The 16,264-nt window shown below is 38.3% G+C and overlaps 1 protein-coding gene and 1 long non-coding RNA gene across 5 annotated transcripts in view; both read right to left on the bottom strand.

Annotated features, from left to right (window-relative positions):
* The window catches only part of arhgap31 (Rho GTPase activating protein 31), a 217,053-nt gene that overhangs the window by 170,484 nt on the left and 30,305 nt on the right, over window positions 1-16,264 (bottom strand). For 2 of the 4 annotated variants that reach the window (XM_064352060.1, XM_064352057.1), the window contains exon 2: window positions 8,766-8,868. The exons of the other annotated variants lie outside the window; for them this stretch is intronic. In XM_064352060.1, coding sequence (XP_064208130.1) covers window positions 8,766-8,868 — 103 coding nt within the window. The remainder of the gene's footprint in view (window positions 1-8,765; window positions 8,869-16,264) is intronic. 4 annotated transcript variants of the gene reach the window in all.
* On the bottom strand, window positions 4,434-5,004 carry LOC135262412 (uncharacterized). The gene is made up of 2 exons (XR_010332223.1): window positions 4,546-5,004; window positions 4,434-4,503 (listed from the first exon to the last, which is right to left on the bottom strand). It is a non-coding gene; the product is annotated as an uncharacterized LOC135262412 (long non-coding RNA).

Below are 16,264 nucleotides of genomic sequence, written 5' to 3'. Positions count from 1 at the left end.
TGTTTTTTCCACAGAGAATTTAAAACCCCATTCTATTCCCCATCTTTCCACTCGATTTATCCCTTCTTGTAATTTCTTAACTATATGTTCTAGGTTCCCTCCCCTCTTCCATAAAGCCCCATCATCTGCAAACAGAGACCTTCCCATGCCTAACGGTATACTTTCAAATCTATCATTTATCATGACTGAAAATAAAGTAGGACTTACAACACTCCCCTGGGGAGTACCATTTTCTACAACATGCTTACCTGAGACCTCTGACCCTATCTTGACCTGAATTGACCTATCACTTAGAAAATCCCTAATCCAATTGAAGATGTTTCCCTCAATTCCCATTTTATGAAGCTTGATTAACAACCCTTCTTTCCATAGCATATCATAAGCTTTTTCCACAGCCATTTCTGCAGCCATAATCTCTTTATTCACCTGGGCTTTTCTTATCTCATCCTCTAAACACAGAACTGGATCCATTGTGTTCCTGCCTCTCCTAAATCCACTCTGATATGCAGCCATCAGTCCCCCTTTCTTCAGAAAGTGCATGAACCTCTCATTAACCATCTGTTCCATTAGTTTACATATATGTGACGTTAAAGCAATGGGTCTGTAGTTTCCTGGCTTACTAGGATCTTTCCCAGGATTTCTGATTGGAATTATAATTGCTTCCTTCCAGCTCATAGGGACTCGCCCCTCCTTCCACACTTTACTGAATAACATCAGCAATTTATTTAATCCTCCTTCACTTAAATGTTTAATCATTATATAGCTTATTCCATCTTTTCCCGGTGGACTCATTCCTGTTTTGGCTAATGCCCTCTTCATCTCTCCAACAGTAAATGGGACATCTAGTTCATTTCCACTGGTATTCTTTCTCCTTAGTGCATCCATGTTTCCAGCTTTGGTTTTTTCCCTGCCTTGCTTTTCTTCCTCATTCAGATTATAGGAACTGTTTACTGTAACAAAAGGTTTTAAAAGTAATTCAGCCTTTTCTTTATTGGTTATCGCCACTTCATTTCCGGTGCTCAGGACAGGGTAGTTCCATTCCCTCCTATCTCCTCCCATTTTCTTTATCATTCCCCAAACTTCTCCTATCTGAGTGGTGTTCCCAATTGACCCACAGAACTTCTTCCAATATGACCTCTTTGACTGTTTTATCGTTTTCTTAACCATTGCCTGTGCTTTTTTGTACTGGACCAAACGCTGAAAATTATGGGATCTTTTGAACAGTTTAAATGCCTTGTTCCTACTCTTTACTGTTTGTTTGCACTTATCAACCCCCCAAGGTACTAATTTCCTCTTTGTCCTACCTGTACTTTTAGGAATACAACTTATTGCAGCTGCCATTATACCCTGCAATATTTTGCAGTTACTCATTTCTATACTCATATTGTCGCTAATCTGCTGTAGATGTTTATCACTTTCAGTCATGAAATTTCCCCAGTTAGCTTTTCCAAAAATCCATTTACCACCTGTGTTCTCTGTATTCTGTATCATTACTATATTTATTTTACTGTATATTGGATAATGGTCACTACCTATGGTCCCTTCCTGATACACATCCCATTCGCACACTGGCGCTAAGGTATTGGTTACTAACGTCAGATCTACTACAGACTCCTTTCCAGTGTTCACATCTGTGGTGGGGTGGGCGTGGTTTGAGCTTCGGCTGCAGAGAGAGAGAGTGTGAGAGGAGCGGCTCTCGGATCCTTCGTCACAACTGTCAGCTGGAGGTAATCAGCGCCGATAATTGTCAATTGTTTAATTGCGCTGATTGCCTCTGATTGCTTTCAACAGTGAGCCTGGGGTTTTTAAAAGCGAGACCGGAAGCCGGAGAAGAGAAGGAGCGCCGATGACAAGACGGCTACGAAACCGTGTTGAGTTTAAGAATTGTCTGAAAAAGACGAGAGTTTGAATAAAATAGCACGGCAGTGTTAATTATGAAAACGGTTGTCTCCCGTGAGTGTGTTTTTAACCAGGAGGGGTGGCACTCACTTGCCACAACATCTATCCTTGTGTTTCTGCCATCATTAATACAGACAAGGTGTTTTCCATCCAACAACTCTTCCACTACCTGCCCATTGTAATCTGTTTTATCACTCCCATAACGTATTATGTGCATTGAAGTCTCCACACCACACAATGCTTCCTCTATTTAATCCTTCTATGTCTTCCAGTCTGCTGAGTTCTAATTTCCTGCATGGATTATAGAAATTTATAACCACCAGGTTCTTCCTTTTTGCCCACACTTCAATAACCACACACTCCAACTCATTTCCAATATCAATATTTCTATAAGGAATGCCCTCCTTCACAAAGGTGACACAACCCCCTCCTGCCCCATCCTTCCTGTCCCGCCTGATTGCCCCGTATCCATTTATTATAAAATCTAAACTTGGTTTTAACCATGACTCCTGGATACACAGCAGGTCTGGTTTTTCCTTCTGACTATAAATTAACTTTTTAAAATCCTGGCCATTAGCAATCAAGCTTCTTGCGTTCCATTGGAGAATTAACATTACTACTACTATAACCCAATACATTGTGTTTCTTGACTTGCCTGAACACTTAACTCCTCCCTGACTTCCTCCCATTTTAACCCTCTTATACCCAGGTGATGCACAGCTGCTTTGACAATAACCTTGATCCCCTTGATCTTAATCAAGGGGGATCCCTGTTATCACCCCCTTACACCCATTGAGACTCTGCTCTCCAACTTTCACTGTTTTTGCGACTTTAACTTTTCCTATACACAGTAGCTTTCTCGCCTTTTCTACTTGGTTCTCAGAGTTACATCCAATTAGCAAGTTACCATCCCCTAGCACTCTCGCAAACTTGACTTCACCTACTTGTGCTCTGATTAAATATGTGAGTCTAAGCGGGTCCGTTTTCTTCACTCCACCTTCTCCCTCAAACCTCACCACAACATTAAGGGATTAAGGGACGAATAAAAAATTGGTACCATGGTGGACAGAGTGTCATCAGGCTGTAAGAAACAGGAATAGAGCATTCAGACAAGTTAAAAGAACCCATAACATGCGGTATTTGATTCAGTATAAGAAGGCACAGGCAGTGGTGAAAAGAACAGTATGTCAAGCTAAGAGGGCAAGTTGGAGAAATTATTGCAACAAAATAGGAAGAACAACACCTGTGGGAGAGGTATGGCGAATGATAAAGAGGATGGGAGGAGACAGAAGGGAATGGGAATATCCAATTATGACATCTGAGGAGGAAACAACAGTCTCTAATAGGGATAAGGCAGAGATCATGGCCAAGTCATTCACAAAGATACAAAGTTCAGAAAATTTGAAAGAAAGAGAAAGAAGGAGAAGGGGAAGAACAATGAGTCAGTATCCAGGTGTGTTAGATAGGAGGGAAGAAACAGATGATATAACAGATGTACCATTTACATTGGCAGAGATGGTGAGAGCAATAAATAGATCAAGACCAACCTCTCCAGGGAAAGATCAAATATGCTAAGTTATGCTAAAGCATCTTGGGGAAGGAGCATTCTCGAAGTTGCTGCACCTTTATAACAGAGTGTGGGAGGAGGGTAGATTACCAAATGCATGGAAAGAATCAGTACACGGTTGAAAATGGCACACCTCAAGGCAGTGTGATAAGCCCACTACTTTTCATCATTATGATTAATGACATCTTCTCAAAGCTACCAGTAGATATAGGTAGGTCACTGTTTTCGCATGATGGAGCCTTGTGGAGGAGAGGAAGGAACATGGAGTATACAATCAGGATAGTACAAGGAGCAATTGATGAGGTGGTGGAGTGGGATTATGATTGAGGGTGTAGGTTCTCAGTAGAAAAAACTCAAACAGTATTTTTCACCAGGAAAATAATTTTGGGAGTTCTTTGTGATTCACGATTAACATGCGTAGACCATATAAGGAAAATAGAAGAAAAATGCAAAAAAGTAATTAATGTGATGAGATGTTTGTCTGGTAGGGAATGGGGAGCACATTGTTCATCATTGAAAAGAATGTATGTGGCCTTGATAAGATCTGTGTTGGATTACGACAGTGGAGCGTATGGATCAGCAGCCAGGTCTCTTATAAAGAAATTGGATGTGATTCAGGCACAAGCATTGAGAGTGTGCAGTGGGGCTTTTAAAACATCGCCTGTACCTGCCCTAGAGGTAGAAATGGGAGAAATCCTTCTTAGAATTAAGAAGGATGCAACTGATGGCAAATTACTGGGCTAAGCTGCAGGGACACAATGATTCTCACCCCTCAAAAGGAGTGTTGCAGGAGTGCTGGGAGAATGGAAGGTATCAGAGGGATAACTTTGGTCAGGTAGGGAATGACACAGTAAAATAATTTGTTGTTTGATTTGAGGATAAGCCCTTCAGTAGTTTATCTGGCGGTGGCTCCATGGATGCTTGTATGGCCTGATATAGACTGGTATTTCTGCCAGGACCACTGTCATCAAAGTAGAACTTTATTGACAATAAAGGCAATACAGTTATGTTTGGCGGTATGGCTCTGTTCTGGAGCTCTCCCGCCAACCACGCAGCCCGCGTGGATAAGGCCGGGAAACCAGCAGCCAAACCCCCCTAGAGGGGTACACACAGAGCAGATCCAGCAGCAAAGCAAGTTCTTAACACATGGGGATGGAGCAATACAAATTCTTAACACATAGCAATGGAGAATGCAAATTATTGACGCATGGGGATGGAGCTGGGGTGGTGGAGGGGATTTACGAAGCAACGTGCAGCGCTTGTCTACGAGCATAATGGCGAAACTCAGCAAACTTGAAGAGCCAGGTTTTCATTTTTTGAATACATATATAATACAAATTATGTATGCCTGCCCCATGTTTCTAAATTTTATTTTTAGGGAATGTTCAGACAATGGGCCTCATTCACAAAATGTCTTAAATTATTATTATTATTGTTCTCAAAAATTTTCCAACAAAAAACCAATATGGGATTCATGACACATGTGCAGACCTTGTTTTTGTGCATATCCCAGGTTAATGAGAATATAAATGCTGATTGTGCTCATTTTACATGTAATCCTATTCATGTGATTACCATAAGGAAAAACAGCCATGAACAAATACAGATAAGAAAAAAATTATGAATGCCGATATGTTCTTGGAAATGTTCTTATACACAGTTTATGATCAAATGTGATTGTACACATTTCGTGAATGACACCCATTGATAGCTGGCAAATTTCTTATATTCAGTTGTTAAGAAACATTCGCTAGTTAGCTAGCTACTTGCTTAAAGGCATACTATGCAGGATTTATTATCCTGTGTTTGCTATCAAAGAAGTCTCCTCCTCCAACCCCACCCACTCACGATTCCCCCACCTAATGTAGTTAGCTGGATAGCTAGATGTAACATTAGTAGTGTGAAATGAGCGACTGTGAGCGAGAGTAAAGTTGAAGCCACACATCCTCCGTCGAGAAGCAACTTCATAATCGCCTCCATTAATTTCTATGGTGAGCGTTCTGGCGCTAAATGGCTGCCATGCATCACCCAGGTGGGTGATGTGAGTTCCCCCTCATCACTGTAAAGAACTTTGAGCATCTGGAAAAGTGCTATATAAATGTAATGATTAATTCATAAAAACCATAGTAAACCATAGTGAATTTTAGTAAGGGATCAGTTGGCATCAGAATCACTCACTGGAAAAAGGTTGTATGCTGTAATGGAGGATGCATGGAAAATGAGAAAATGATAAAAAAATAATCAATGATAGCAATAAAATAAAACTAAGCACACAGCAACAGGACAGTGCTTGAAGTTTTGTTTTGGGCTATGTCCAATAACTAAGTTAAAGTCGCTCAAAACTTTAATGAAAAGCCCCACAGATCAGGTGAGCCATCCTTCACCATATTCTTGACAACTGCATGTGTGGCATACACCATGATAATGATACAGGCCTGAATGCTTGACCCCGACACTGAGGGGTCCTGGTGGCTCTGTTATGCTGTGGGGTGCATTTGTCCCCTTTGAGGGAAAGGTCACTGCAAATCAGTATAAAGATATTCTGAGCAATTACCATTATTCTATGATGAATCATTTCTATTCTGATGGGAGTGGTCTCTCCCAGGATAGCAATGCCCCCATCCACAGGGCACGAGGGGTCACTGAATAATGTGAATAATATGCTTTGGCCTTCACAGTCACCAGATCTCAAGCCAAATGAACACAAATTGGAGAGTTTGGCCTAACACCTTACTGAGAAACTTTACATTGGTTTTTTCGTTCATTTTTCACCCGTCTGTATCTGCACTTAAAATTTTACTGCTTGTTCTACATTACTCGTTATGGTAACCTGATTGTGATACTCCACACAATAATAATAATAAATTAATTAATGCTCCAAAATGGAGTATTCAATACTCCAAAATGGCAATTAAGTTGAATGCAGATGTTTTTTTTAATTCCACAAAATAATCAAATCAAATTGTTTTCAGAAAAATAGATTTTTTAGGTCCTGCTTCCCAGATATGCATGCAAAGATGATTGTATATTTTTACTGTAGGAATTAGGAATTATGCGGTGAGTAATGTTAGTCCTTAAAAATTGCCATTCAATTAAATACATGCCACTGTTAATAATATAAACAAACTGTTTTAAGGAAACTCCATGCCATTCCTGAATACCAACTGTAGCATTCAACAATACTACAGTAAAATGTCACAGAAATGGGGTAGGACTCACTGAGTTTGAGAACTTTTAAATTTGGGGAGAAATTCCAATTCAAAATTTCACTTCTCATTTGGCCTATGCATTGGATTATATAAAAGGTTTTGGGGATTATTCAAAAATTGTTCAGTAAAATTTAACAGAAATGGACTAGGATGTAGATCAGGAAACCCTTCTGTCATGAACTAGTGTCAAAAGTTTGAGACCTTTTAATTTTGGGTAGAAATTGCAATCCAAAAGGGTACTTTTTTCACTTTACCTGTATTGGATTACATAGTTTGGAGTGGGATTATATGAAAATGCTTCAGTAATATTTCACCCAAATCAGGGCAGTGCTACCTTCAGGATCTTTTCTTTTATAATCAAGTGTCAAAAGTTTGAGACCTTTACATTTTTGGGAGGAATTGCCATCCATTGTCCATTTTTCAATAGTCTTTCATTATTGTATTTATTTATATAGACAATTTGGAGTGTCCTTTGCACATGGTTCAGTAATATTTCACCCACACTATTTGAGATGCACATTAGTTCCTTTTCTCTCGTACACACATGATGCAACGTTGAGTCAATTAGATTGTAAGGAGAAAAAATGCATGTGACACTTGGGTATCTGATCTTTTAATATTGCAGCCTTGAAAAGACATGTGAAGTGAATGTAACCGAAATAAATTAGTTTTTTCCCCCACATTACCACCATTGTTCAGTTTCTCACTTTTCAAAGCACATTATAGCCTTTGCAAACACGTAAGGAAGGCCATCCAGTTGTATAACGCAACTAACTTAAGATGGACTGGAAATACTTAATTGGGAGCTGCGAATCGGGAGCTAACATCAGCATCATAGGAAAGGGCTATGTGTACCACATTTTTTGGCTCTAGGGAAAAATAGGATAAGGGGCTGGTCTCATGAATGTCAAAAAGAATGTGTACTATTGTGCCAGTAGGCGTCCAACCTGTGTGTGGTGGTAGAGTTCAACCATCCAAATAACTCTAGAATATGTGTTAAGCTTTGGACATACCAGTGAAAAATCTCATGTCAATAGCCATAAAATAAGAATCTGAAATAAAACAATAGGGTTCCATGACTTGTGCGGCACCTGAACAGCTAAAAGGAATCTTAATTAAATCAATGTTGTTTCAGAACCTGTGGTGCTTGGACCTCCTATTATAAGGAAAATAATTCTAACAAAAACAATTGGGTTCCAGCATCCATGGTGCATGGATCAGTAGTCAACAAAAAATGTATTATTGGGTACTTGGGCCCCTAATATTAAAATCAATGTACAGCCTCGTTGCTTGGACCCCTAAAAATAGTTTTTTTTATTGTAATATTAGAATTTTAACAGAAATGACAGGGTTCCAACAATTTAGCTACTTGAATTCCTAATTAGAATAAGAAAATTCTGGTGAAACAACAGTATTTTGCATGACATATAAAGGTTCACATGAAACAAATACATTTATAACAAGTGATGTCCCAATCCAGGTTTTTTGTCTCCCGGTCCGATCTGAGTACAGTAGCATTCAGTATCGGTTGATACCGATCAAATACAGATCTTGTGATTTGTCTTTTTAAAATTATTGAACAGCTAGCCTACACACAAGAACACCCAACCAATAAAATAAATCATTCTGCTTGAGAATATAAATAGGCCTAAATACAGGTATAAAATACGGCTGGCTGTATTTGTTTTTCTTTGGTCTCCAAGTGCACAATTATCAAATGTTAAGCGGCAGACTCTGAAGTAGAGCCAAGTGATATGACCAAACTCATGATATTTTTCATATTATTGAAGGTATGATGGGATTTGATTTTCCAATGCAAATGCTGAATGGATAGTGCTTGTTCATGGAAGTAACGCCGCATTCAGGCAATTGATGTAAACAGAAAGTCTGGAGGCAAAGCTTTGTTACAGGCAAGAATTACTATGCATATTAAGTGTTGTAGTGTCAGACAGGATCAGAATCAGATTGGGCGTGTCCTAGCTGATACCCAATTGAAAATATGGTGGTATCGGGAGCCGATACTGATTTGTGGATCGGAGCAGGACATCCCTATTTATAAACCATCATACTCCTGTATGATTGATTGATACCTGAGACGCTGGATATTTGAGGTGATCCCTGAGAGTCTGTATATTCCATCCACGATACCATGTTTCTCAATAAATTCTGCGCAGGTCTTTAGAACTTGAGGAACTGCAAAAAAAAAAAAAAAAAATTAGTTCAAAAGGTGTGTGGCCTCTACTCCATACTTTATTCTTTAAATGTATTGATATAAACATCAAGAAATGAATCAAGAAAAAGTAAATTGCACTTTTCTAATATTTTATGAATTGCAAGATTCCAGGCCAAGTTCAGCTCATCCATAAGAAATATGCAATGCTTCATTTTCAGCTACTAGTTTTTGCAATGCTATATGGGGGACAAACATTTTGAAATTATGTAAAAATGTGATAATCTAGATAACAGAATCGTACTGAACAGGAGGAAGAAGAATTATGAAGTAGTATCTTGAGCTAATTGCCTCACAATGGAGAATCACCCAGGTGTTTAGACCTAAAAATGAATAAGGACAATGGAAAATAATATACCACAATGGGCACCACTTCAAGAACATTGTAACCCTTAAGGCACACAAATTTTCTGAAAATTTTGTAGATTGATCACTCAAGTAGGTTTAAAATCTCTACAATGGATGAGTGTTTTTCCAGATATTGATATTATTATTATTATTTTATTTTATTATTTAATTATTATTATTTTCATTTTTAATTTGGGGGTCTATAGGCCCTGTCTGTGGTTTGATTGGGGCAGTGTTTTAGTGTGACAAATATATAAAAATATATCTGCAAGCAACAATTTCCAAGCACTCACAGCCACTTAACATATATATATGTCTGTTATATATATATATTATATATATAACAGACATCCACCTGCCAGTGCTATCGTGGGTAAATTCTAAATTTATTGCATTCATTTTAGATGTTAGCATTTGGTATTCATATTGGGCAAATATATTATGATCAATTGCTTTGCATCATATTTTTGAAGCCAAACTTAATGTTGCTATACATTACTTTGAAGAACTTATTTGCAGTTAGGGTTAAATTGTTTTATTCCACTTTAAGGTATGAAAACAACGTGTGTGTACAACTACATGTTGTATGATTAATCAATTTTCAGTCTGAACACAGAATGTTAGAACAAATTAATATCATTTGTTTTTGCAGAATATACATCATTTTTGTTCTTAGACTGATATCTTGTGGTTGCTTCATGTAACTGCTCTGATTTATGAAATACATTTTTGCCTAATATGAACCCTTGTACACATACAGTATTTGTTAGTGTTTCACCATCTCCAACAGTTTCTGACATAAGCAAGCACATTGCAATCCAAAGTTTTCACTTTCTGAAAACATAATATTGCAATACAGCAGTGTGAAGAAAAAACTTTTAAGCTAACTATTAAGTATTTAAGCTAAAAGATCAGAGTTTTAATGTTTTATGTATCAATCACAAATTTGTACAAATCAAAAAAACTGCGTTACTGAAGCATAGTATATACATTACTCGTATGCTTGTAAAGGAAAAGTCTTATTTTAATAAACAAGCTTTAGTTGTCTGTGCAGTTGGTTATTTGACATCTGTGAGGGCCAAAATCTATGGGACTACTGGTAGAGTATACACTTAAACTGTTAAGGTTTTTTAAGCACAAGCTAAAAGTCTTGTGCTTTTCTACTCCAAAAAGTAATGGAAAGCTTTCACATCTTTATCACTTAGCATAAGTTAGCTTTAAGGAAACTAAATGATGTTCATGCCTCCTACTAATGTAATGCCTGGCATTAAATTCCCAGACATAGTCATAATTGGTCCTGGCCAACTGGCCTTGTTTAAGCCATAGTAGTTCTGTTGAAATAAACAATTATTTTAATATATTGATGTGTCACAAATAGTTTTATTCAAAGAGAGACCGACAAACTGTGTGCAGACAAAACAGGAGAAACTGAAACCTGACATCACAGTATTTTGAATAGAAATTAGTTGTTAGACATTGTATTCAATGGTTTTTACTTCTGGAGGTCTAAGAAAACGTTTCTGAACATGTAAAATTATTTAAAAGTGGCAATTTATCACTAATCATTTCCTTTTATTTTTATTTTAAAGTAAGGGGTATAACTGACCCCACCTATGGCCACAACCGACCCCGAGGTCGGTTAAATCAGGACTGTCAAACATACGACGTGCCAAAGGGTTCAATTTGGCCTGTGGAATACTTTTTAAATATTTTAAAGACATACTATGCAGGATTTCTTAGCCTGTGTTTACAATCAAAGAAGTCTCCTTTAACCCCACCCACTCACACAGAGTAAGTTACCCCACCTAACATAGGTAGCTGAATAGCTAAAGGTAACATCAGTACCATATAATAAGCAACTGTGAGTGATAGTAAGAAGGCAGATTAGATTATAGTTTATTTCCATTATGAACATAATATCGTTGGAACCTTAAATTTGAAAATTTCAGACCCACCAGAAAGTCTTATTGTCACCACCAGTAATGTTACTTACAGGTCCAACAGAAAACAGGCCAACTCTGCACCACTTAATCCCCTTGGCAAACTTCAGGTGACACCAAAGAAAAGCATTTCCAAGGTAAAATCTACTAGCTAACTTGAACAAGCCGTGTCGGTCTTTTTCCTTCGTTGTATGTGGACTTCACTAGCTAGTTGTGCAGCCACACTCAACCCTCCCAACACAAAAAACAGCACACACCCAGACAGAGATCATAGATAAGCCTTAGCATGGATATTTTATAATATTTTCCAGATAAAAATCATCCAGTACATGCCTTTAAATCTAGTACTTCAATGAGCTGTCTTTTTTCTTTGCTGTATCTGGACTTATTTGCTAGCTAGCTCTGCAGCCACATCCACCCGTCTCCACACAGAAAACCACAGCACACCCAGAAAGGTCCCAAACACATTTTGGAATTACAAATACAGGTAAAGGTTCACAAATTTGGCAAAAGTGCATAAAGACAGAGATTGCTAGTGTATCATGGATATGCCTTAGTATGGTTATTTAATAGTATTTTCAAGGTAAAACAATTCCTGCACAGTGGGCTATGCCTTTAACATTGTATTGAGAAGTTCCATATAACAAGGCCTTGCTATGCCTGGTTTGTCCACTTGGGGACATGAGACATGTGACTGTCAAAATGGAGAAAAGTCAACACAGAGTGCCAGGTTTTCCAAGAAAAATGGACCAGTTAATTGACTTATTTCTTCACTGAGATCAATGTAAAACCTTTGTGTTTTATTGTACATGGGAGTATTCATGGAATAGTCTAGGCTATAATATATAGTGTTATTATCTGACTCAGAAATACAACAACTTGCAAGGACAAGGCAATGGAGAGGACAACCAAGCGCTCACACGGGAGAAAACATTATCAAACACGAGTACTAGGTGCTCTTGAATCACAGGGAATCAAAGTAATCTTGAAGAGAAATGTAGATCCAGGCACTCAAAATAGTAAACGAAGGAGATGAATTAAAAAGCCTTTATTTCATCACGACTGTACGAACACAAGCGCCACAAACGCCAACATGTTTCGAGCAGAAACACCTGGTCTTCATCAGGGCATAGTTAATGGCAAACAGGTGACCCCTTATAAAGCCTCAGGGGGCCAACAGGGGGCAGTAACCATATAATATATAGTGTATCAAAATCAATCAAACACACAGATAGTTAAAACAAAGTAACAATTACAAACAATGAAATGGCAATAACAAAAAAAGGAAGTGGTAATTACAAATATCAGGTGAATCTTTAATACCAGGAATCAATTTGGCTGCTCTTCTTTGAACTTTTCCCAGAGCCTCTTTATATTTCTTGTAGTATGGTCCCCAGTACTGCACACAATACTTTGTAAGTATGGTCTAACAAATGTATTGTATAAGATATAACTTCCTTGTATTTATACTCAATACTTGTTGGGATATACAAAGTAACAATTACAAACAATGAAATGGCAATAACAAAAAAAGGAAGTGGTAATTACAAATATCAGGTGAATCTTTAATACCAGGAATCAATTTGGCTGCTCTTCTTTGAACTTTTCCCAGAGCCTCTTTATATTTCTTGTAGTATGGTCCCCAGTACTGCACACAATACTTTTTAAGTATGGTCTAACAAATGTATTGTATAAGATATAACTTCCTTGTATTTATACTCAATACTTGTTGCTATATATCCCAGCACCCTGTTTCATGTAACTTGGAAAAATTTTGATATCAATACTTTTAATGGCAGGCCTAGATTTGAATGAATGACATACAGACAGTGCTGTGTAGTCTATATATAAATAACTAGCATTTTTTAATGTTGAAAATGTGTTTGTCATCAGAGGCTACATTTAATCCTGAGGTTTGGGTAAAAACTAACATGGTGCATGGTACACCTAGCAGTCTTAATAGCTAGTAAAAGTACGAGGCGCCATTGTGGACAAAAGTCAGTCAAAAAAACGTGAGAGGAAACAAACCATTTTTGAGCGAGAGAGATCCAGTAAGCCAGCGAGAGAAACTGAAACCCCACGAGAGAGATTGAAACCCCGTGAGAGAGGTCTAATGAACAGCGTGTGGTCCAGTGGATAGGGAGCACGATTGAAAGTGGCTTGCCAGAGATAGGTCCAATGGACAGCACATGTCGTCCAGTGGATAGCGCAAGTGAATGAAACGTAGCAGCCAGTTTGGTAGTTTCAAATCAGCTAGTTAGATAAATACTTAGTATCTTAGTAGAGTTAGAGTATGATCATGTTGACAGTTATTCAGTAATGTTGCTTATTTCCAGTTATCGATAAGGCAACTCAACTCTTTTCTGCATTGTCATAATTCATGTGTAGCCAGATAACCATGTGTAGTGGCTACCACTTCCTGGTTGTTTACAATGTCAGTAATGTTACCATGCTCCCCATAGTTGTACCCAGCTATGAGGTCACCGAGGTCCGTACCTCGGTAAATATATAATATTCAAAAATAAAATTGTAACTGTACAACTGTATAAATAATCAAGAGTTGAAAACGTCTCCTTTGAGAGTCTGCCTGCCAGCTGGGTCACTGTGTGTGTATGTGTATGTGTGAAAGTGGTGAATGTCATGAGCGTGTTAGTGCAGCCCCTCCCACCTCCATGAAACTGACAGGTATCATGCAGAAGCGGCAGGTGGCTATCTCGGCATCGAGTAGGCAGCCTACTGTGTGTGGTAAAGTAACATTAAAAGTTCACCATAACGTTATTGCTAATAAACTTTCATGAGAACATTATCTAGAGCATCAACAACATAGATACAATATGAACACCAGTTACGCCAATGTATGTATTTCATTCATTTTAGTACTGTAGTGTAGGACTCAAGCGATGATGATAGCTAGCTAACATTAGCTAAATATGGACATAACATTAGCAAATGCTCGTTGTCCAATTTCCGTTATATAACATTAGAGGGCTCAAGTTTAGAATTGTGTGCCATTCCATATGCTTGTTGCGTTAGTGTTCTTCCAAACAAAAACCATCTAGGACTCAAGGTTATTGGTGATGGCTTAGTGTGAACAAGCAAACACTAGCCAGCTGTCTTTGCTGTTAGCTAGTGTGTTTGCCTTTTAGCTAGTTAGCTAACTAGCTAGCTATCACCAATAGCCTTTATTGAGTCCTACACTACGGTACTACTAAAAATGAGTGAAATATATACATGAACAGGGAGGAGCAGGGCATAGAGGAACAGAAAACAGAGGAGCAGGACAGCGAGGAACAGGACATAGAGTAACAGGACAGGGAGGAGCAGGATATAGAGGAGCAGGTCAGAGAGGAGAAAACAGAAGAAAACACAGGAGTCACTTCACATCCCTTCCATCCTGTGACAATAAAGAATAAAGTCATTCAGGGTGAGGTACTACAGATGAAGAAAAAACATGTTTGCTCCAAAATAGGTGGGTGGCAACAGAGCAGCATAGCTATCCCCATTGGGCATTGTGCTCATTGCCTCACCTTATTAAGGTTAAGGGTTCAAACTTTGGCTTTCTTACAAAGGGCTAAACTGATTAGAAGAATGCTGTTGGTGAAAAGAGAGGTATCGTCCCAAAGCAGAACTCAACAGCAGGGCATCAAAGAGCACAAAGAGAACCACTTTGTTAGTTTGAAGGCAGAATTTAACTTGGCCCTAAAGCAACATCTGCAGACCACCCCCCAAAATGCAATGCACCTTTGTCCCCAGATTCAGAATGAGTTCATTGAATGCTGTGCAGAGGAAGTCAGAGAGACCCTGATTTTTTTTTTTTTTAACTGTAAATATATATATCTGCTACATCAGTGAGGAGGAAGAAAACACAGACATAAGTGGATTTTTTGTCACCTCTGTGAAGTTGGCACCCCATGTGATCAGAACATGAATAAAAATATTGTCATTTGTTTGTGCTGTGTTTGTGCTGATTTGTGCCTTAAAAATCATAATTTGTGCCGGTATGGTTTTTGATACGTTTCTTTATTTTATGAGCTGTGACGTCACTTCCCACCCCAAGTAACTCCAAATCGCTTCAAAGTAGTCTCGGTCATTTGTTCTACGTTTGTGCTCATTTGTGCCATTGAAAGAAACAAATGTGCTATTTTTATTCTTTAGATATTAAACATTACTTTTTTCACCAGTGACGTCATTTTCTACCCCATCATTGTCCAAATCGTTCCAAAGTAGTCTCGTTTGTTTGTGCTGCATTTGTGCTGGTTTGTGCTGTATTTGTTTTGTTAAGTGCCGTTATGTTTATTTAGATATGAAGCGTCTTACTATTAGCCATGCCGTCATCTTCCACCCCAACAAGCTCCGAATCGGCCCAAAGTGGTGTCATTTGTTTGTGCTGGGTTTGTGCCAATTGTGCCGATTGTTGGGGTGGAAGATGATGTTATGGCTAATAATAAAACGCTTCATATCTAAATAAACAACGGCACACATAAAAAAGGCAGTCAAGTGTCCTGTGGATAGAAAGCTCTAGCTAGCTAGTATGGTCTCAATAATTGTTACTTTATTCACAGGTTTCTAAAGATGTGAGATTTTTTTTTTAGTAGAATCATGTAGAAGACCCGCACTCTGGCATATAAAAATGGGTATAATCCAAACAGGCAGATAAAATGTTCAAAATTCAAGGCAAACAAACGTTCAGCGAATGAATATCAATCTACAACACAAGGTAAAATGTGAACATATCAAACCACGGAATGAGCATAATAAAGATGACAAACCTACAGAAAATATCTTCAGCAATGTAAAAATAATTCTAGGCTTAAGTCTGGGCTTTGTTTGTAAACAAATTACAAACTAAGATTTACTTCCCCTCTTTCACATTCTGTTCTACATTCATGCTCATTTCTTGTGCTGTCGCACTGTTGATACATTGCAACGTTGTATTATTTCTGTCAGTGTCCAGTCTTGTCCTGCTCTGTTGACCCCACCGCCTGGTATTGTCTATAGCCTAGTATTCCAGCTGGGTTATCTGCCTGTATGTTTGACCCCTCCACCTGGTAGGTCCATGGCCTGGTCTTCC

The sequence above is a fragment of the Anguilla rostrata genome, chromosome 9 (genome assembly GCF_018555375.3).
Source record: "Anguilla rostrata isolate EN2019 chromosome 9, ASM1855537v3, whole genome shotgun sequence".
Lineage (NCBI taxonomy): Eukaryota > Metazoa > Chordata > Actinopteri > Anguilliformes > Anguillidae > Anguilla > Anguilla rostrata.
Note: the sequence above shows the minus strand (reverse complement) of the source record. Positions and strands in the feature narration are given on the sequence as shown.